The sequence below is a fragment of the Mauremys mutica genome, chromosome 7 (genome assembly GCF_020497125.1).
Source record: "Mauremys mutica isolate MM-2020 ecotype Southern chromosome 7, ASM2049712v1, whole genome shotgun sequence".
NCBI lineage: Eukaryota > Metazoa > Chordata > Testudines > Geoemydidae > Mauremys > Mauremys mutica.
Window position 1 is genome coordinate 125,668,612 of NC_059078.1, and position 20,783 is coordinate 125,689,394.

The 20,783-nt window shown below is 46.8% G+C and overlaps 1 protein-coding gene across 2 annotated transcripts in view; it reads right to left on the bottom strand.

Moving 5' to 3' along the window:
* SUFU (SUFU negative regulator of hedgehog signaling) overlaps positions 1–20,783 on the bottom strand; it is a 125,514-nt gene that overhangs the window by 50,285 nt on the left and 54,446 nt on the right. For both annotated transcript variants that reach the window (XM_045023858.1, XM_045023857.1), the window contains exons 4-6: positions 14,682–14,824; positions 10,107–10,192; positions 6,862–6,934 (exon numbers count right to left, since the gene is read on the bottom strand). In XM_045023858.1, coding sequence (XP_044879793.1) covers positions 6,862–6,934; positions 10,107–10,192; positions 14,682–14,824 — 302 coding nt within the window. The remainder of the gene's footprint in view (positions 1–6,861; positions 6,935–10,106; positions 10,193–14,681; positions 14,825–20,783) is intronic.

Here is a 20,783-nt window from a genome sequence, read left to right on the forward strand (position 1 = left end):
GGGAGAGGTAGATGTACTGGAGGGTAGGGATAGGGTCCAGAGGGACCTAGACAAATTGGAGGACTGGGCCAAAAGAAATCTGATGAGGTTCAACAAGGACAAGTGCAGAGTCCTGCACTTAGGATGGAAGAATCCCATGACTGCTACAGGCTGGGGACCGACTGGCTAAGCAGCAGTTCTGCAGAAAAGGACTTAGGGGTTACAGTGGACGAGAAGCTGGATATGAGTCAGCAGTGTGCCCTTGTTGCCAGGAAGGCTAATGGCACATTGGGCTGTATTAGTAGGGGCACTGCCAGCAGATCGAGGGAAGTGATTATTCCCCTCTATTCAGCACTGGTGAGGCCACACCTAGAGTACTGCATCCAGTTTTGGCCCCTCACTACAGAAGGGATGTGGACAAATTGGAGAGAGTCCAGCGGAAGGCAACGGAAATGATTAGGGGGCTGGAGGCGAGGCTGAGGGAGGGATAGCTCAGTGGTTTGAGCATTGGCCTGCTAAACCCAGGGTGGTGAGTTCAATCCTTGAGGGGGCCACTTAGGGATCTGGGGCAAAAATTGGTCCTGCTAGTGAAGGCAGGGGGCTGGACTCGATGACCTTTCAAGGTCCCTTCCAGTTCTAGGAGATTGGTATATCTCCAATTATTACCTTATTACCTAACTGAGGTTATTTAGTCTGCAGAAGAGAAGAGTTAAGGGGGATTTGACAGAAGCCTTCAACTACCTGAAGGGGGGTTCCAGAGAGGATGGAGCTTGGCTGTTCTCAGTGGTGGCAGATGACAGAACAAGGAGCAATGGTCTCAAGTTGCAGTGGGGAGGTCTAGGTTGGATATTAGGAAACACTATTTCACTAGGAGGGTGGTGAAGCACTGGAATGGGTTTCCTAGGGAGGTGGTGGAATCTCCATCCTTAGAGGTTTTTACGGTCAGGCTTGACAAAGCCCTGGCTGGGATGATTTAGTTGGGGATTGGTCCTGCTTTGAGCAGGGGGTTGGACTAGATACCTCTTGAGGTCTCTTCCAACCCTGATATTCTATGAAAAGGCTGACTCCAAGCTAAAGTAAACAACCACCACCAGCGTTTCTATCCAGTTTTACATTGCATTACTTACGTACCCCATCCTCACCTTCAGAGGTACCTCAAGTTTAATGTCTGCAATTACCAAATTCCTGCTTATGTTGCGAGGTCCCTGCATGCTCTGGACTGGTGACATAAGGATCAGGGCTACGAGTCAGCTCAACAGCGGGAAAGTCATTCTATTTATAGGCAAAACTGATGCCATCTCTAAGAGTTCCACTAAACCAGTATAAATTTCTCAGCACTGATAAAGTCAGGTTCTCCCTTCCCTTGCTAGCATCCTTCAGTGGTGCTACCAGCGTCTCTGCTTCAATGCGTTCCTCAAGGACATCTCAGTAGGAGCGAGAAGCCTAGCAAACTGTGAAGCGGCAACTTCAGGCATTCAGTGAAAGAATGGTTCTTCAAGTGGTACATACTGGAGTGTGTATCAGCAATGACGACTCCTTATCTCTGCCTTAGAGTTCTATCCTGCTAGGTGCTTACTGTACTGAACTCCCATTGACTTCCATGGGAAACTTGGAAGCACTCAGCATTTTGCAAGATCAGTCCCATAACAAGAAGCATCTCTGCTAATCCCTGATGTACCTCTGTCACTCACACTCAACTGCATATGCTGTAACCTACAAAGCAGTGTGGACTGTTCTTGTGATTGTGAGATGGATTCAGAGCAGTCCAAGATCCATACAACTCAGCCAGAGGCAACCAACACTGCTGAGTATAGACCTGTCCTCTTAGGACTAAGTTCAGCCCTGGCTTAACTGGGCACAATTCTCATTAACTTCAAACAGGAAGCATGTCTGCTTATGCCCGGGCTGCATTTGGTCCCAAGCCTGGCTAACACATAGTTGTCTGGAAGAGGTTGGAAACCACTGTGCTAAAGACAAACCTCCCCTCCCACACAAGACAATGCAATCTAAACACAAGCTAGACCCCTCATTAGTTACTAGGCAGCTGGACATTACCAGCTCTCAGGAAAGTGGGGAGGTTTTCTCCTGAGAAACATTTCCAATCACTGTCACCACCCAATGCAACTTCAGCCTCCACACCCACATTCTGAGCATGCAGCTCACTGAGGCCCACCACTTGCTGTATGTGTCATATAATCATAAAATATCAGAGTTGGAAGGGACCTCAGGAGGAATCTAGTCCAACCCCCTGCTCAAAGCAGGACCAACACCAACTAAATCATTCCAGCCACGGGTTTGTCAAGCCTGACCTTAAAAACCTCTAAGGAAGGAGATTCCACCACCTCCCTAGGTAACCCATTCCAGTGCTTCACCACCCTCCTAGTGAAAAAGTTTTTCCTAATATCCAACCTAAACCTCCCCCACTGCAACTTGAGACCATTACTCTTTGTTCTGTCATCTGGTACCACTGAGAACAGTCTAGATCCATCCTCTTTGGATCCCCTTTCAAGTAGTTGAAAGCAGCTATCAAATCCCCCCTCATTCTTCTCTTCTGTAGACTAAACAATCCCAGTTCCCTCAGCCTCTCCTCTTAAGTCATGTGCCTCAGCCCCCTAATAATTTTTGATGCCCTCTGCTGGACTCTAATTTTTCCACATCCTTCTTGAAGTGTGGGGCCCAAAACCGGACACAGTACTCCAGATGAGGCCTCACCAACGTTGAATAGAGGGGAATGATCACATCCCTTGATCTGCTAGCAATGCCCCTACTTATACAGCCCAAAATGCCGTTGGCCTTCTTGGCAACAAGGTCACCTGTTGACCCATATCCAGCTTCTCATCGACTGTAACCCCTAGGTCCTTTTCTGCAGAAGTGCTGCCCAGCCATTCAGTCCCTAGTCTGTAGCAGTGCATGGGATTCTTCCGTCCTAAGTGCAGGACTCTGCACTTCTGTTGAACCTTATCAGATTTCTTTTGGCCCAACCCTTGAATTTGTCTAGGTCCCTCTGTATCCTATCTCTACTCTCCGGCATATTCTACCATTCCTCCCAGTTTAGTGTTATCTGCAAACTTGCTGAGAGTGCAGTCCACACCATCCTCCAGATCATTAAAGAAGATATTGAACAAAAACAGCCCCAGGACCGACCCTTGGGCACTCCACTTGATACCAGCTGCCAACTAGACATGGAGTCATTGATCACTATCCGTTGAGCCCGAGTCTAGTCAGCTTTCTATCCACCTTATAGTCCATTCATCCAGCCCATACTTCTTTAACTTGCCACACATTAAACATGGGCCTGGCACGGTACTCAACACAGCAGCAGTCGCTTATGCCTGCGCAGCCCTCTGCCGAGCCTCTGTTCTGCAGCACGGCAGGAAACATGCATTCATCTGCTTCTGTATGCACCTGGATAGGACAGGGGCAGGAGATGCCGAGGATGTAGACTGTTTATACCCAAACAGATCAATGACCCAAACAGATCAGGGAAAGCAAAGTCAGAGCCTGATGGGAAAAAAGTAGTACTTCTACACCTCAGCCTGTCATGGCTGACTTGCATGTCAGGAAGTTTGGTTCCCACTCCCAAACACACACTTTTACTTAGAACCTCTATGAACAAACATGTGGGCACTAGGGGGCACCATTGTGCAAAGAATAGTCTAGCACTGTCTGGGCGTGGAAAGCACAGAGGTAGAAACTAAATATTACAGACAAGCTTTTAAAAGCAATAATCAAATCTTGCTAACTATAGTGGAAGAACAAAAATAATACCAAGGTAGAACTATACTCCCATACCTCAGGTTGTGACCTTTTCAGATCGTGTCAGCCCTGATCAGCACTTCATGGGAGGCCATGATAAAAGGGTGCTGGAAGAAGTTGAGTTTGTGACTCAGTAAAGTGGCATCCTACCCCTCACCCTACCAAGTTAATACTGAACCAACACTCCAGCTTGGGGTTAACCATGATGAGCTGCTGGTAGTGCTGTGGAATATATAAAATGTAAAACTGAAGTTCACTTGGGCTCATTCAACATCCCATGGCATTTCCAGTATGAGTAGGGGTGTTAATCTTTGTCTTGGCCCGATTCCTGTTTGGTTCATTTCATCCTGCCTCTATTCTCTATAGATTCTAATGAAAAAGGATTCTTTACAATCTGCCATAAGCTTCTGTGTAGTGTTGCTTCCACTGTTAAACATCTATGTTTCAGCCATGCATTTCCATGGTAAGAGATTATGTATCTTTCAAGGTTTTGTATTAGTGCCTACCACTGTCAAATCTGAGCACAAAAAACCACACGTTTGTTGGATTTGTGGAACTATGTTTCTGCCAGATTTTGATTAGGGTTTTAAATGTACATGTCCCTGGGGGAAAAAAAAGAATATAATTTGGTTTTTAATATACAAGCTTTCACATTAAAGATATTGAATAGTTACATAGGACAATTAGACACAGATGTATGGACCATAAGACAAATGGAATAGCTAACGTAAAACCTGTTATATTGGGCCAAATCTTGAATTCTTTACTAAGGCAAAATTCTTAATTCTGTGTTTCTCTGACATCAGCGTTATAATGAATGGTATCTATGGCGCAGTTAGTCCAGTATCATGTCTCTGACAATGGCCAGTAACAGATGCTCCAGAGGAAGGTGCATCAGGGTCTTTTCCTGATCTCTAGTAGTTAGACTGGCTTAAACCCTGAAGCCTGAGGTTTAATATCCTTTCAAATTTTGTTTTATAACAACTTTCTTGATAGACTTGAAATCCATGCATCAGAGGGGTAGCCGTGTTAGTCTGTATCCACAAAAACAATGAGAAGTCCGGTGGCACCTTAAAAGACTAACAGATTTATTTGGTCATAAGCTTTCGTGGGTAAAAAACCCACTTCTTCAGATGCATGGAGTGAAAATTGCAGATACAGGCATAAATATATATTGGCACATGAAGAGAAGGGAGTTACCTTACAAGTGGAGAACCAGTGTTGAAGGCCAATTCGGTCAGGGTGGATGTGGTCCACTCCCAATAATTGATGAAGAGGTGTCAATACCAAGAGAGGGAAAATTGCTTTTGTAATGAGCCAGCTACTCCCAGTCCCTATTCAAGCCCAAATTAATGGTGTTAAGTTTGCAAATGAATTGTAACTGCAGTTACTCTTTGAAGTCTGTTTCTGAAGTTTTTGTTTTTGAAGAATAACAGATTTTAAAAGTAGCTATTGAATGTCCAGGGAGATTAAAATGTTCTCCTACTTCCTTTTGTATGTTACCATTCCTGATGTCTGATTTGTGTCCATTAATCCTTTTATGTAGAGGCTGTCCAGTCTGGCCAATGTACATGGCAGAGGGGCATTGCTGGCACATGATGGCATATATCACATTAGTAGATGTGCAGGTGAACGAGCCCCTGATGGCGTGGCTGGTGTGGTTGGGTCCTATGATGGTGTCACTAGAGTAGATATGGGGACAGAGAAGGCAACGGGGTTTGTTACAGGGATTGGTTCCTGGGTTAGTATTTCTGTGGTGTGTAGTTGCTGGTGAGTATTTGCTTCAGGTTGGGGGGCTGCCTGTAAGCGAGGACTGGCCTGCCTCCCAAGGTCTGTGAGAGTGAGGGATCGTTTTGCAGGATCGGTTATATATCATTGATGATGTACTGGAGAGGTTTTAGCTGGGGGCTGTACATGATGGCCAATGGTGTTCTGTTATTTTCCTTGTTGGGCCTGTCCTGTAGTAGGTGATTTCTGGGTACCCGTCTTGCTCTGTCAATCTGTTTCCTTACTTCCCCAGGTGAGTACTGTAGTTTTAAGAATGCTTGAAATCCATATCCAATTTTGTTTTGAATCTTTCTAAATTCTTGGCCTCAATGACTTCCTGCAGCAATGAGTGCCACAACCAATCACATGTGTGAGAGTTTCTTTTATTGGTTTTGCATGTCCGACATTGAAATGTAATTGAATATCCCCTTGTTCTTGAGTTACAAAACAGAGATGAGTTCCCCATCCATGTTCTCTATACCATGCGGATTATATACCTATATCCCCTCTTATCCATCCCCTTAGTAAGATAAAAATCCCCAATTTTTCAATTTCTTCCCATACGAGTTTCTCTACGCCCTTGATCGCTCTTATTACCTTGCTTTGAACCCTTTTCTAGCTCTGCAATACCCTTTCAGAGATGGGATGACAGTACTGTCCACACTATTCCAGACAAGTCCACACCATTGAGTCACATCAAGGCATTGTAATATTTTCCACTCTTTTCCTTAGGTACCCTAACATCTTGTTTGCTCTTCCCTCTAAAGAAAGCTGTAGATGGAGTAGAGGACTTCAAGGAGCTGTCTACAGTGACACCCTTTCCTGAGCTGACAACTTAATTTAGAATCCTGTAAGGTGGGAGAATTTTTTACCAAGACAGTATTTGGACAAACTGAGTAAGGACGTCAGGATTTGGTCCTTCATCAACAACTGTAGCACCTTTTATCTTGAAGGATCCTAGAGCCGTGTTTCTCAACAACCAGCCTGTGGAGCAGCGCTGGTCCCTGAGATCTCCCTGATACAGTTTAGGAAGGTAGCAAACCGGTCCCTGGTATCAAAAAGGTTGAGAAACACCGTCCTAGAGCATTTTACAGCAACACTTAAAGGAATCAATTCATTCATGGCTGAAATGCAGCCATCTCTAGGGTGGAATGCAGCAGTTCAACAATGCACAGCAACACTAAACAGATATATTCAATTTTGTGCCTGGCAACAGTTGATCATGAGAACTACTTTTCCTGAGAGAGAATGTTAATGAGGACACAGGAATTATCCCTAACTAAGCAGGGCAGTGGGAGAATCCACTTGAACGAGTAGTTCAACTTCACAGAAAATGGGAGGGGCTAACTAAAGACATACTTGCAGATGCGGATCAATCTCAAATATGGTCTCTCCTCTTCGCATATCTGTTATCAGCCACAGGCCTCCAGCACTACAAAGAAAGAAAGGCAGTGAACCAAAATTACTCACCCTGACCAGGAGCTCCCACCATTATGGTGCTTAATCAGAACAGGTGCCTGGATGAAACAGGTAATGGACGGACTGCTTGTAAGACCCAGAGTGCCCGTGACCCTTTAAATCCACGATTACATAATGAAAGTGCATTATACTGCATGACCTGGTTACTGCATGGTTGTGCTCAACACTACTCAGCCTTGCACTGGAGACTCTCTCCTATTCTTGAATCCTGCTTAAGTTTTCCAAAGTTCAGAGCTGCTGCACAGCTCAGGAAGACAGTTAATATGGTTTGATCCCATTTACATTGCAAGACTGAATTAAGTTTTAGCCTTGCTAGGCACTGAGTTGTAACCAAGTCAAATTTCAGTGTTTACACATAGGCTAAATTTAACAAGATCAGTGCCCAAATTGACAAAAATATTTAGGTGCCTATTTGCAGCCTTAGGTGATTAAATACCTTTGTCAATCCATCCTAGATCAGCAGTGTCACATTCAGTACCATAACTAGCTTCCTACTGTGGCTAATGTTCCTGTATTTTGCCTGGTTAGTATCCACAGTGAACATAAATGGTTCAGAGCAGCCTTAGCTTTTGTTAGCAATGAGGGTTGAAAGGCTCAACACCTCTCCTAGCAGAGGTGACGGGAGACAGTTTATTGCAAAGAGAGGCATCCTGAATTTTCACTTTGGGTCACAAGCAGCACAGATGGTCCACGTCAGTTTAGAGCTGTATTTTTGAACTGATTTACTAAAATTGCTGCAAAAGCTCATTTGCTCATCGAATACGTTATTGCAATCAAACACCTCTTCTTGCCTTAAATGTTCACCTTACACTTTCCTTCTACACTAGATGTTAAAATGGTAAAAATTAGTATTTCATATTTTCTGATATGTATTGGTGATCACTGGTTTATCATATCACTTTGGGATTGGCAATTGTTAACTACAGACATGCTATTCACTGCAATCCCTGAAAATTGTGATGCTACAGATGCCATTCCTGGTTACCTAAAATCAAGGCAGCTTTTGGCTTCAAAACATGGGTATTTCTTGGTTTTTGGCCCATCCTTGGAGATACATTTGAAAGAAATGCCCATTCTAGTAGAGCTGGTCAAAGAATTGCACTCTTTGTTTTGTCTCTTTGAGCATTTAACAAGGAGAATGAAATGGCTCCATACAGACTTTGAGCAGTCAGGATCAGACACTGTTTCAGTGTCTTGGGGTCATAGGAAAAAGGCTTGCATCCATGCTAAAGTTTTCCTCCCTGGGGCATCCTCAAGGACTGTCTGCCCCTGTGCTGAGAGGAAGGGTTCAGAGTGAAACAGAGATATCAGCCTAAATCTGGACTGTCCCAGATATCTAGCCTGGACTTTTGAAAATAAAGCACTTTGTTGGGGCTAGAAAAGCCTGAGAAGTTTAATGGAGCCCTGGCATGTGCATGCAAAAACATTTAATATAAACCCTTTTGATCTATTACTGTACCACAACACCTTCCTCACCTTTAAAGATATGAGAAAAACATTTGAATAAAACGTCCAGTGATGTGTATCCTAGCAAGCAAATACTGTAACAGTGATCTGCTGCTAATTCTTATATCTTTAAAACCACATCTTTCTTTGCCCAACACTGACTTGGATTTTTGCAAGAGGGAAATTACACAAAACCAGTCTTACTACGAAAATAAGTACCATTCCTCGTGTGAATTAGCCCACCTGATTGGACTCAGTAGTTCATTTCTAGAGATGTGGTCCAAACTTTGCTAGTACTCAAACTAGGCTCCTTCCCTCTTATTTTGAGCTGTATTGAAAGGTCACCTCAGTAAATTATTCTGGCTTAGCATCTGGTTCTTTTAGGAAGAACTAATGAGAAAATGCCACAGGCATAAGAGGAAGGAAATTAAAAGTCGAATGTCTCATTCTACAGTAACTCCCCACTTAACGTCCTCTCGCTTAACGCTTTTTCGATCTTGTGTCCCTGCTCAATTACAGAACATGCTCCATTTAAAGTTGTGCAATGCTTCGCTATAACATCGTTTGACTGCCTGCTTTGTACACAGTTGGCAACCCCTCTATCAGCTCCCCTACGCCTAGGGTGACCAGACAGCAAATGTGAAAAATTGGGACAGGGGATGGGGGGTAATAGGAGCCTATATAAGAAAAAGACCCAAAAATCAGGACTGTCCCTATAAAATCGGGACGTCTGGTCACCCTACCTACACCCCCCCTCACAGCACCTCCCAACGGCCGGCAGACCCCATGGATCAGCACCTTCTCCCTCTGCCTCCTGTGGCAATCAGCTGGCTTGCCATGTTCAGGAGGGAGGGGGAAGGAGTGAGGACTTGGCGCGAAGGCTCCCACTCCCTCTCTGCCTCTCAAACGCCGCAAACCAGCAGACTGCCGCAGGCAGGAGGCAAGGGGGAGGAGCGAGGACTTGGCGCACCTCCCTTCTCCCTCCCCTTCCTCCTGCCCGGGGCAGTCAGCTGGCTTGCAGTGTTCGGGAGGCAGGGGAGTGGGGGAGGGAGCAAGGACACAGCTGCGGGGTAAAGGGGAGGGGGAGGGCAAGAAGAGGTGGGTTAAGGGTGGGGGCTTGGGGGAAGGGGTAGCGTGGGTGGGCCAAGGGTTGAGTCCCCCACCCCTGGTGCTTGCAGAGCAGGGGAAGCTGCCGCTGCTGCTGTGCAACATGCTTCTCCTAGCATATAGCACCTTCAGCCTCCTTGCCTGCCTCACTGTCTCCAGTGCCAGCGGGCTGTCCCTGTGTGGGGTAAGGCGGGGGCACCTCCCAATTATAGTACTGTACTGTACGGGAAAAAAATTCCCTGGAACCTAAGCCCCCCACTTACATTCATTCTTATGGGAAACTGGATTCGCTTAACATTGTTTCACTTGAAGTCGCATTTTTCAGGAACAGAACTACAACGGTAAGTGAGGAGTTACTGTTCTCTATTCTGAACACGTCTCTGCAGGTAAGGAAAGAGTTGCACTGAGCTCCCACCTCCCACAAAGCAAGTTTAAATAAACAATCTACACGTTACAAATAAAAAACAAGTGACAACATTGCCTCCTGTTAGGCACCATTTCTGCCAGGCTGCTTGGGGTGATAAGCATTTATGAGCACTTGCTTCAGAAGTCAGCTGGGGCGCTGTACTTACACGGGCACAGTCCGAAGCAGCTCCAAGATCCCCTGGCCGTTCCACTGCTGTGCTGCATGCAGCTCCTCAGTGCAAACCCCAACGATCTAGAGCAAGAACAAATGGACTAAACACAATGCAACAGGTGCAAACGTACCAAGTGCCAATGGAATGAGTGTTGGCTGGGTAAGATTCGGGGGCGCGAGGCTGTTCCTTTAAGCTAGTTGGAGCTATAAAACAAGCCTGGGCTTGTGCAGAAGAACTACTATCCAGCCTTTAAGCTGTCATCCACATGAGCCCTCATGGCCCCCGCCCCTCTGTTTCAACTTGCCCCTCCTACATGCCCTACGACAATCAAACTTTAAAATAGAAAAGTGTCTCATTAATTTCTTCATTTTCATGGTAATTTTTTCTTATGGCTCAAAACAAAACCACAACAATAAGCCATCAGGGGGAAAAAATAAATGTTCTCCTTGGGAATAGGGTTGGAGGGCTGGATCCATGACCGCGGAGAGGTGGGCTGGGCACGACAGAGGGATGGGGCTGCAGAGCTGTGAAGGGAGGGAGTCAGCTAGGAGCTCTATTGCTTAGCCTTGCTCCCTGGCCCACCTTACTGATCCCCCCATTATCTATCCCTTCCCCAGCCAGTCTTCCTCTTATACAGCAAAGCCCAAAAGTCGTTTTAATCTGACAGACTCCCTCAGGCCCACCACATGGGGACTCCCTGCTGATGAACCTCAGAGAGAGCCAGTGCCTTTGCGGCAGAGTTGCAAGCTGTGGGTCTCTGTTTACATGGGCTTCAACTTTAGGCTTCTCTTGGTCTCATCCCTGACCCCCTCCCCATTAGTAGTAGGGGATACGGACAGGAAGGAAGAGAGCTCTTCCTACAGGAGAAGCTGCTCCCTGTAGCATGGGAAAAATCAAAGCAGCTGGTGGATGCAAGCAGCAGCTAGTTTTACTGGCCTAGCTCAGTTAGGATCTCCTGAATAAGGGGAAGAACTGTTTCAATTTAAAAAATTTAATAAGTGATCTAAGATGTGAGTGAGAGACGTTTGGCGAAGGGGGAAGACTGTCGATTAGCTAGAACCCAAAGAAATGAGATTCGGGGCTATGTTTCAAGGAGTCTTTTTTAAAAAAAAATGTTTCTTTTGCACATCAATACTTTTCTTAAACATTAGCTTGTTAGATGGAAAATTTCACTGGCCTCCGAAGAGTGTTTTGGATCAAATTTGCAGACTAAAATTCAACCATTAAATATGCAATTAAAATTCAACCAATAAGTGTTTCTTGCTCTAAGTGCAAATCTCAATGCAACCTTAACTACGGTGCCACCTACTGACGCGCCTATAATATTTTAGATATAATTTAGGTCACCAGCATAAGTATTTTTGCTCACTGTGTTTTATTTTCCCATTGATTATCCAAGTTTTATTGGACCAATTACATATTATAGTTCATTCAATACCTGGCTACATATTTCAGTGGGTCAAATTACTTTTCTATCAGCCCCAGAAAGGACACAGCTCCATTCCTGATCTGAGAACTAGAGTGCAGGGGATGATACCTCCTGGTTATAAGCAAAAGAAAAGTGAAAACCCAGGTAAATCCCCATCTAAAAACCTGCTGTGACTCCTCAGTGACAAAACCTCTTGATCATCAAAGCTGAAGGAAGAAAAGTGGAAATCAGACAAATAATCATTAAGCCAAAAATGCTGCAGAATGCTGCTATTTATCATCAGGGAAGAATGTGATGTCAGCTCTGTACGATAAGTATTACTTCCCAGAAAACGATGACCAGCTGTAGCAGGGTGGACCCTGCTCCGGGGTTTTAAGGGGTTTAAACTGTGGCCTGACAGAGCTGAGCTGATTGGGGAAGTGGCTGCAGCTGGGGCCACGCCCCAAACTGAAGCCCTGGGGCTTATATGAGGCAGGGAAGCCAGAGCCCAGAAAGAGTCTCTCTCTGCCTGCAGAGAGGGATGGGCCTGGCTGCTTAGCTGGAGGCTAGATACCTGAGGGAAGCAGAGCTGGGGGATAGGCTGAGGAGCCAGGGAAGCTCTAGCCAGGACAGCCCCAGGCTGCGGCCTAGCGAAGGGCCATAGGTACTGTGGGTTGCAGAGGGCAGCCCAGGGGTAGGACGAAGCAGCAGGTCCAAACCCCCTTTGCCTGTGATGAGTGGGCTGATACTGCAGTCTGCCCCAGGGTGTGGGGCTAGACCATGACTGTCAGTAGCCACTACTGAGGCAAGGCGGGGATAGTAGCGTGGGGTTCCCCTGGGAGGGGGAGACCCAATTATAGATAGCGGGCACCGGGTCCAGGGAGGGACGCCGGGGCCAGAGAACAGGCGGGTCACCAGCCTGCCGGGGGCGCTCCAGGGCTGGACCGAGGGACATTCCGGGACCGACCAGCAGGAGGCGCGGCAGGGGTGAGTACCGACCCGCTTACAGTGGTACCTGACCAGGGACCGTTAGAACCGCCCCTGATACAAAGGGCCTGGGCAAGAACTGGGGGACAGTCGCCCAGAGGACGACGGCCTTGGGAAAAAAAATGGAGACAGAGACTCTTATTAAACTCCTGGCCGAGAGCCAGCGGCAGCAGCAGGAGCAGCTCATGGAGCAGCTGGGGGTCCTCCAGACGCAGTGGCTGCAGACCATGGAGGCCCAGTATCAGGACCTACAGTCCGATTGGCTCCAGCAATTCGCCACCCTGTGGCCGAGCCCCGGTGGCATCGCGCCCGGCGAGGCTGCTTCACCCGCACCCCCTGCACCGCCGGTGCGCCTAACCAAGATGGGGCCCGAGGACGACCCTGAGGCGTACCTCGTGACCTTCGAACGGGTGGCGGCCGTCGCCGGGTGGCCATCGGACCAGTGGGCGACCATCCTTGCCCCCTATTTGACGGGGCCGGCTCAGAGGGCCTACCGGGACCTCCCCGACGATGAGGCCCGGGTTTACGCTCGGCTGAAGGCGGCCATCTTGGACAGCTTTGAGGTAACCCCGGAGGCCTATCGTCGACAGTTTCGGGGAAGGCTTTACCCTCCGGGTGTCCGGCCCCGGGCTGTGGCCCAGGAGTTAAAGGATGCGGCGACTCGATGGCTGCAGCCGGAGCATAGAGCTCCCGCGGACATCACAGAGCAGATAGTGCTTGAACAGTTTCTGCACATCCTCCCGGCCTCCGCGAGGGCGTGGGTGTTGCGGCACCGTCCTCAAACCCTCAGCACGGCCGTTAGCCTTATGGAGGACTTCCTCGAGGCTGAGGCCCCTCTAGGACCGGCCGCCCGGGCCCCGAGTCCGGGGCCGGGCACTCTGGGACCGGCCGCTCAGGAACGGCCCAGGGCACATGGACCTCAACAGGGGCCAGGCACCTTGGGCTGGAGGCCAGTGCCAGGGCCCAAAGACTGTTTCGCCTGTGGGCGACGGGGACACTTGAAAAGGGAGTGTCCCTACCAGACTCGAGTGCCCCCTGTGAAGTTAACAGGGGGCCTCCGAACTTGTTGGGCGTGTGGGGAGCAGGGACACATAAAGAGACTGTGCCCTCATAAGGCTCCCAAAGCCCGGGCCAAAGCCCACAACACAGGGGCTGAGGCAGGGGAGAGGCAGCGAGCATGCTTCCTCTCCCATACTCCGTCCCCTCTCAGGGAGCAAGGGCCCCTGGGGAAAAGGGGGGACGGGCCGGTAAAGCCTCGCCGTGAGCGGGGGACCCAGACAACGGCCGGGAGGGCCGACATGGGGACCCAAATGCGCGGGGAAACCCACAGGGGACCAGGGAGGTCTACGGTGAGGACCCAGAACCTGAGGGAAGTGGACAGGCTTCTCCGAGAAATAGAGGGCCTGCGGAGAGAAAGAGACTCCCTGCGGGTCCAGCTAAGGAGAAGCCTGGGCCGGTAGAGCACCCTGCCTCCCCCGGTGGAGCGGTTCTTGAGGGGGAGGGTGTGTAGCAGGGTGGACCCTGCTCCGGGGTTTTAAGGGGTTTAAACTGTGGCCTGACAGAGCTGAGCTGATTGGGGAAGTGGCTGCAGCTGGGGCCACGCCCCAAACTGAAGCCCTGGGGCTTATATGAGGCAGGGAAGCCAGAGCCCAGAAAGAGTCTCTCTCTGCCTGCAGAGAGGGATGGGCCTGGCTGCTTAGCTGGAGGCTAGATACCTGAGGGAAGCAGAGCTGGGGGATAGGCTGAGGAGCCAGGGAAGCTCTAGCCAGGACAGCCCCAGGCTGCGGCCTAGCGAAGGGCCATAGGTACTGTGGGTTGCAGAGGGCAGCCCAGGGGTAGGACGAAGCAGCAGGTCCAAACCCCCTTTGCCTGTGATGAGTGGGCTGATACTGCAGTCTGCCCCAGGGTGTGGGGCTAGACCATGACTGTCAGTAGCCACTACTGAGGCAAGGCGGGGATAGTAGCGTGGGGTTCCCCTGGGAGGGGGAGACCCAATTATAGATAGCGGGCACCGGGTCCAGGGAGGGACGCCGGGGCCAGAGAACAGGCGGGTCACCAGCCTGCCGGGGGCGCTCCAGGGCTGGACCGAGGGACATTCCGGGACCGACCAGCAGGAGGCGCGGCAGGGGTGAGTACCGCCCGTTTACACCAGCCCAGCCATTACTTTTCTATACCTGTAGGAAATTAACAACCCCAAAAGGGGTCTGTACTGGTTGCATTTGAGGATCTTCAGTCAGCAACATATGCTGGATTCTGGATTCACTGTTGTCCAAAGGACTGTGCCATGATACATGGTCGCCACTACAGAAGGTATTTTCTGTGGAGAAGGAAAAAAACAAAGATATTTAGTAATAAAACTGCAGCCAGTATCCACCCATGCTGGGTCTTTGAATTGTCTGCAGGAACTCATCCTTAGAGAAGGAAGGTTATCTAGCTAACATTAAGGCATTTGAATTTACACTTAAAATGTATTTGTTTCTGATCACAGACCTGCTACAAGCACAGTGCTCTGGACTGACCACCACCACCACCACCGGAAGACAGGCTAAGAGCATTTGTCTTGCTTCCATCTATTATTGTAACCCATTTAATTTCTCTTGGAGGGACATACTAAAGAGACTATAACGAGACAAAGGCATCTAGCTATATTGTATATTACTGAATTGCAAATCATGGCCATAATGAAGAAAAAGATGCCAAATGGCAGATGAAGTTTATCATCTGCAGAAGTTCATAGCTAGGCTGTTACAAGTCTGGCAGGAAAGCTAAAATCATTTTCTCCCGCAACTACATGTTTTAACTACTCTGGTGCTGCAATCTGAATAGCAGAGTGCCCTCTGACCTCACTCCACAATGATGGAAAAGCCTCTCGATGGCTATAAACGTCACTGTATGCTGGGACAACTGCAACAGATTAGGATCCAGAAATTCCTCCTTACCCTTCCCTGCTATGAGTGTGTGACAATTTCTCTCCTCTCCTGCTCAGACAGAAGAGGAGGAAGAGAGAAGATTAGCTCCATGCACTGTATCTGGCGGCTGTTAGGCAAGGTATTCCAGGGGAGTGGCACAATGGAATCTGTTTATATAGGAGAGAAATCTTCACAGTAAAGGTATGACGCTTGCTACAACCAGAGTGAAGTACCCTGAAATGCAATGACACAACTCAGACATTTTCACTTCAGTATAAGCAGGTTCCCCTGGGAATGCCACCAGAGGTAATTCTGTACATTTTGTAAACTGAGAACCCTGTGTTTGGTTTTCATTCCATGCTTGTTGTTCTTGGTACTTTGACATAGGTACTAATTAACATTCCAGAGACGAAGTTCTGTCCTCTAATGCAAATATGGGGTTTCCAATCTAGTCAGTGGATATGGGCACTGTGTGCATGCCTGTGAAATCACAGTCTATCACACTGCCTTCCCTTTCTGTAGGAATGTTTTATAACGCCAGCAGTGTCTCAAAAGGTAGGGAGCCTGCTGTCCTCACAATGGAATGTTCTAATGTCACAGTTGTACCAGAGGTGAGAGGAAGCATTTTCCTTTAAAATTAAAAATCACCCAGAACACTAATCCTGCAGAAAGGAAAATGTGAATGGTTACTTTAAAGTACTGTTCCATCTGGGATACTGCCTATAGGATCAGAGTGTGATCCCGTTCAGAATAGGGATGTTGTCTGCTCTGAAGTTCTCTCACCCCCACTATTCACACACCACACACACACCTTTTTGTACCATTAGTGGTATCCCCTCCCTACCGCACCCTCCAGCTGCATGACCACCATTCTGAACATTTCCTTTGAAATAAATATCTGCGTGGCTGACCTCTCAGTTCTTATTCACTGAGCAGTCCTGCCGACTTCTATGGCACTCTTTGGGTGGGCATGAATCAATCCTGTTGAGTAAAGGATGTTTGCCTGTAATTGTGTCATCAGCTAACAGACAATGATGGATTGAAGAGCTCTGGACTAATTTACTGTGGCAATTCTTAGTTTCTCCACTAGATGTCCCCATTGTTTATTCAAAAGTTTAGAAGTCATCTTTTACAGCGGCATTTATTGGAGAGCTGATTTATTTTTTTTAAATCAAATCAAAGTAAACTCCAAGTACCAAGGGCAACTTGGCCAGAGAGGTTGGTGTGGAACAGAAGTGTTGTCATAAGTAAGGGAAAAGATTTCACACGTTCAAACTAGAGAAGAAAAAAAAGCATCAGATAAGAGCTGCTTAAAAAACAGTTTAACACTGTACACAATAAATGAAATGCCCTGAACTCTTCAACTGAAGGGAATGAGGGATACACATTTTAGTGCCCGGCTCTCTCACCCCCTTCTTTTAGGGTTACTGAGACAACAACAAGATTGTAAAATAAAAACTGAAGTAAGATTTCCAAGTATTAAAATTCAATACGTTTATTTTTAACTACAACTTGAAATAAATAGTGTTTACAATTTCATGAAAGATCCTTCCAATATTTTCCAGTGAGCCAGACGATTAACAGAGATCTGGCTGATTAACAATTTTTTTTAATGATAAAAGCCTTTTGGTCACAGTTTTCAGGCATTAAACAAAGCCACAAAAGAGCTCATTCTTGGGCCCTGTCTTTATGCCACAAGATTCTGCACATCAAATGCTCACTCAATTCTATGCTGATCGATCGCTAAGTTTCACTGCTGGTACTGCTTCTCCTGGGAAATCCCAGTCCATTTAGAGCAGGTTTTCAAATGCAAATGTCTCTGCTGGAAACCCACCTGTTTATGTCTATTCGAACTCTGAACACTTAGAAAATGTTTTTCTTTCTCTCCCCCCCACCCCACCACAAAATTCACACTGACTGCTCAATTAAACCACAAAAAACCTAATGTGCAAATAACATGATCCCCAATTTAAACCCACAAGAGCCAGGAAATTCAGAGTTTAGCCTTGAAACTCTGCTCTTAATTCACTGCACTGTAATTGTAGCCCATGCGAGATGAGCTCTTGCACAGAAACCATTGCTATACCTAGGCAAGTCTGAATTAGAGAAGTTTCAATAGCGTGAGCCAAGAAATTATAGGAACAAAAGAGGGCCAGATACACCATCTAGGTCCACTTCCTTGTGTGGAGGTAACAGCTGACACTACCGACCTTCTCCCCTGGCTGGCCCCCTTCAAACTTACCACATTATGAAAAAGTGCAAGAACAATGAAAGTCTTTATTTGTGTGAGTTTAAGATGGACAAGATTTAACAAAAAGAAAAGAAAAGAAAAAGCCCCACACCACACCTAGAAACCCCAAAGTTTGATTCTCCAATGAAAAGTTAAATTAGATTCAAACAAAGTTTTGGCACAGTCACGGTTGCATCAGAGCGCTCCCTACCACCCAAAACTTTACAAGCATGGAAATAAGAAGTTAAAGGAAAAGCCCCCTGCATCGTTTGCCCCCCTTCAAATGGCCTATAATACCATTGACGAAACACTCCAACACTTCATAAGCCTTCTCTCCCCTCTCCAAAGGCATGCCAAAAAAGTGGTATGTATGCCAGCTTCACAAAGTGCGCATACTCACGCAAACCCAAGCAGGAACAGGCCATGGGCACTACATCAGGTAAATGGGAAACACACGAGGTGCAGTGGGAGAAATACCTTTCCTGCCCAATGTGACGTGTTGCATGCTCGAGGGGTCTGCCTCACAGAATCAGAAACCTTCAGGAAGGGACCCTGGAAAGGTCGTCTACTCCAGCCTCCCGCACTGAGGCAGGACCAAGCAGAAGTGTAAGGGAGCTGACCGGATACCTGCTCCTTTGGACCAAACAGCATCTTTCTGTTACAGTGCACTTCCATTGTTCCCATACTACGGGAATCAGCGTAAAGGTGCAGCAATTGATCATCTCCAAACTCATTTTTACAATCTTTGGTTTGTACTCAACTACATCTCTAAGAACGTTTTCTCAAGCTGGCTCTCACTAGACTCCCTCCCTCTGCCAATTTTTGTGATTTTGCAGCCACCACTTCCTGTTCTTTACACATCTCTCTCCATAATAGTGTGTGACAGAGTTACAGAGCGGGACACCAGCTATATAGGAATCTCTGGCAAATGCACAGAATACTACCGCAAGAGAAAGATTTTCATAGGTGTTATAAGCTACAGCAGGCAAATTTTCAGAAATAAGTGAGTTGTTTGGTAAACCATTGATACCTCTTAGGCAGGGGTTGCCATGTCCTTGTAGCTTTTCTGGAAGCTTCCATAGGGTTGAAATAGTGATTATACTGCACCCATTGGCATGATATCTAGCCCCTCTAACGTCCTCTGTCATGGCTCCCTCTTAACCATTGACAGGCTATGCAGATTAGCATTATTTAGATCAGCGGTTCTCACACTTTTGTACTGGTGACCCCTTTCACATAGCAAGCCTCTGAGTGTGACCTCCCCTTAAATATATTAAAATGTTTTTAATTTATAACACCATTATAAATGCTGGATGTAAAGCAGGGTTTGGGGTGGAGGCTGACAGCTCGTGACCCCCCCCCCATGTAATAACCTCGTGACCCCCAATTTGAGAACCCCTGATTTAGATATACTTTTTCCTATTTGGGTGGTTTCAAATAGTTTTTTTGCAACTGCTGACTACAACATACCCTAAGGGGTTCTTTCTTACATTTTGCATTGTTAGGAAGCATGTGTAAACAAAACTGCAAGATGCAAGAAATATTTATTTGGGGCTGGAACCTAAACGATAGATGGCGGGGTTTATAACAAAAGTGGAGAGAAGCCATTAGTTACCACAAAGCAAACACCTCCTTGACTACCACCAAAAGAGAGGAAGCCACCAATCACAGGACAGTCATTCTAGCACTGAAAGCTAGGATCATGGTGGGACTGCCCTTTCTTCTTTCACCTTCCACTTTAACTCTCTCCCTATAGGAAGCTAACAGGAGCCCCGTTTTGCCCAGAGGAAATAATTTTATATAGCAGGTGAGGAATTCGATCTGTACTTGCAGTAAGAATATTGGGGGGGGGGGGGGTAGTTCAGTGGTTTGAGCATTGGCCTGCTAAACCCAGGGTTGTGAGTTCAGTCCTTGAGGGGGCCATTTAGGGAACTGGGGTAAAAATCTGTCTGGGGATTGGTCCTGCTTTGAGCAGGGGGTTGGACTAGATACCTCCTGCGGTCCCTTCCAACCCTGATATTCTATGATTCTCCTGGCAGTTGGGAAGAAGCCAGTTGGGATGTTTGTGCCCCAGGAGATTTTCTGGAAGTTTTTTTTTGGGGGGGGGCAGGGGGGGAAGCATCATTGGTTGGCACGACAGTGTGAGGTGTGCTAATTGTGTGGGATGGGAGCTATGAGACACAGATGGGAAGTAGGGCGGGGGGACGGGACTCAAAACAGACCAAGCTTTAAAGCAAGACGACTTTTGCTCTCAGTAATTCAAATTGTACATGCAACGCACCGGAGATTTACCTTGCGTACAAGTAAAGAAGGATGGGGATGGAGGAGTGTTCCAAACGCTCTGCCAGCACTATATGTTTTAAGCACGTTATACAACTCCACTGACGCATCAAAAACAGCTAATTTACAAAAGAAATTTATTTAACTTTAAAAAAAATAAAATAAAGCTAAGTAACCAGAAAAAGTTAGGAACGTCTCTTTAAGGATGTATCAAATCTGCGCACTTAGAACAAAGCACAGGACGGGTGCTGGGAGTTAGCTAAATGGAAAGCTGTGGCGAAGACCCTAAATACTTTGCACTGGCAGGTGGATTTGAATAATGAATGGGGACTGGAAAGAAAACATGTGTTTAAAACTGGAAACCAACATTTAATGTTAGTGTTTTGGGGATCTTGGAAATTCCTGAGAAACCATTTAACAATTTTTTATACCAGGCTGGAATGTGCTCAATTTCTCTTAGGTATTTGTATTGACTAGAGCTGGTTGAAAGTGTTTGATGCAATGTTTATGTTTAAATCAAAACACTTTCTATCAATTCCAAAATTTTTGATGGGAAATTATCAAAACATTTCATTTCAACTTTATAATATAAAAATCAAACCATTTTGATTACATAATAGCTGGAATGTTTCAATTTTTGTATTATCAAATATTGACAAGTTAGAAACATTTCAATACGGTAGAAACAAAATATTTCATTTCACAAAAAATTCAAATACACCTCTACCCCGCTAAAAAAATCCCTACCACATTATAACTGAAACCCCGTTATATAGGGGTAGGGGTGGCAGTGCTCCAGCGAGATTTAAAGGGCCCAGGGCTCCCCGCAGCAGCTGGAGCACTGGACCCTTTAAAGC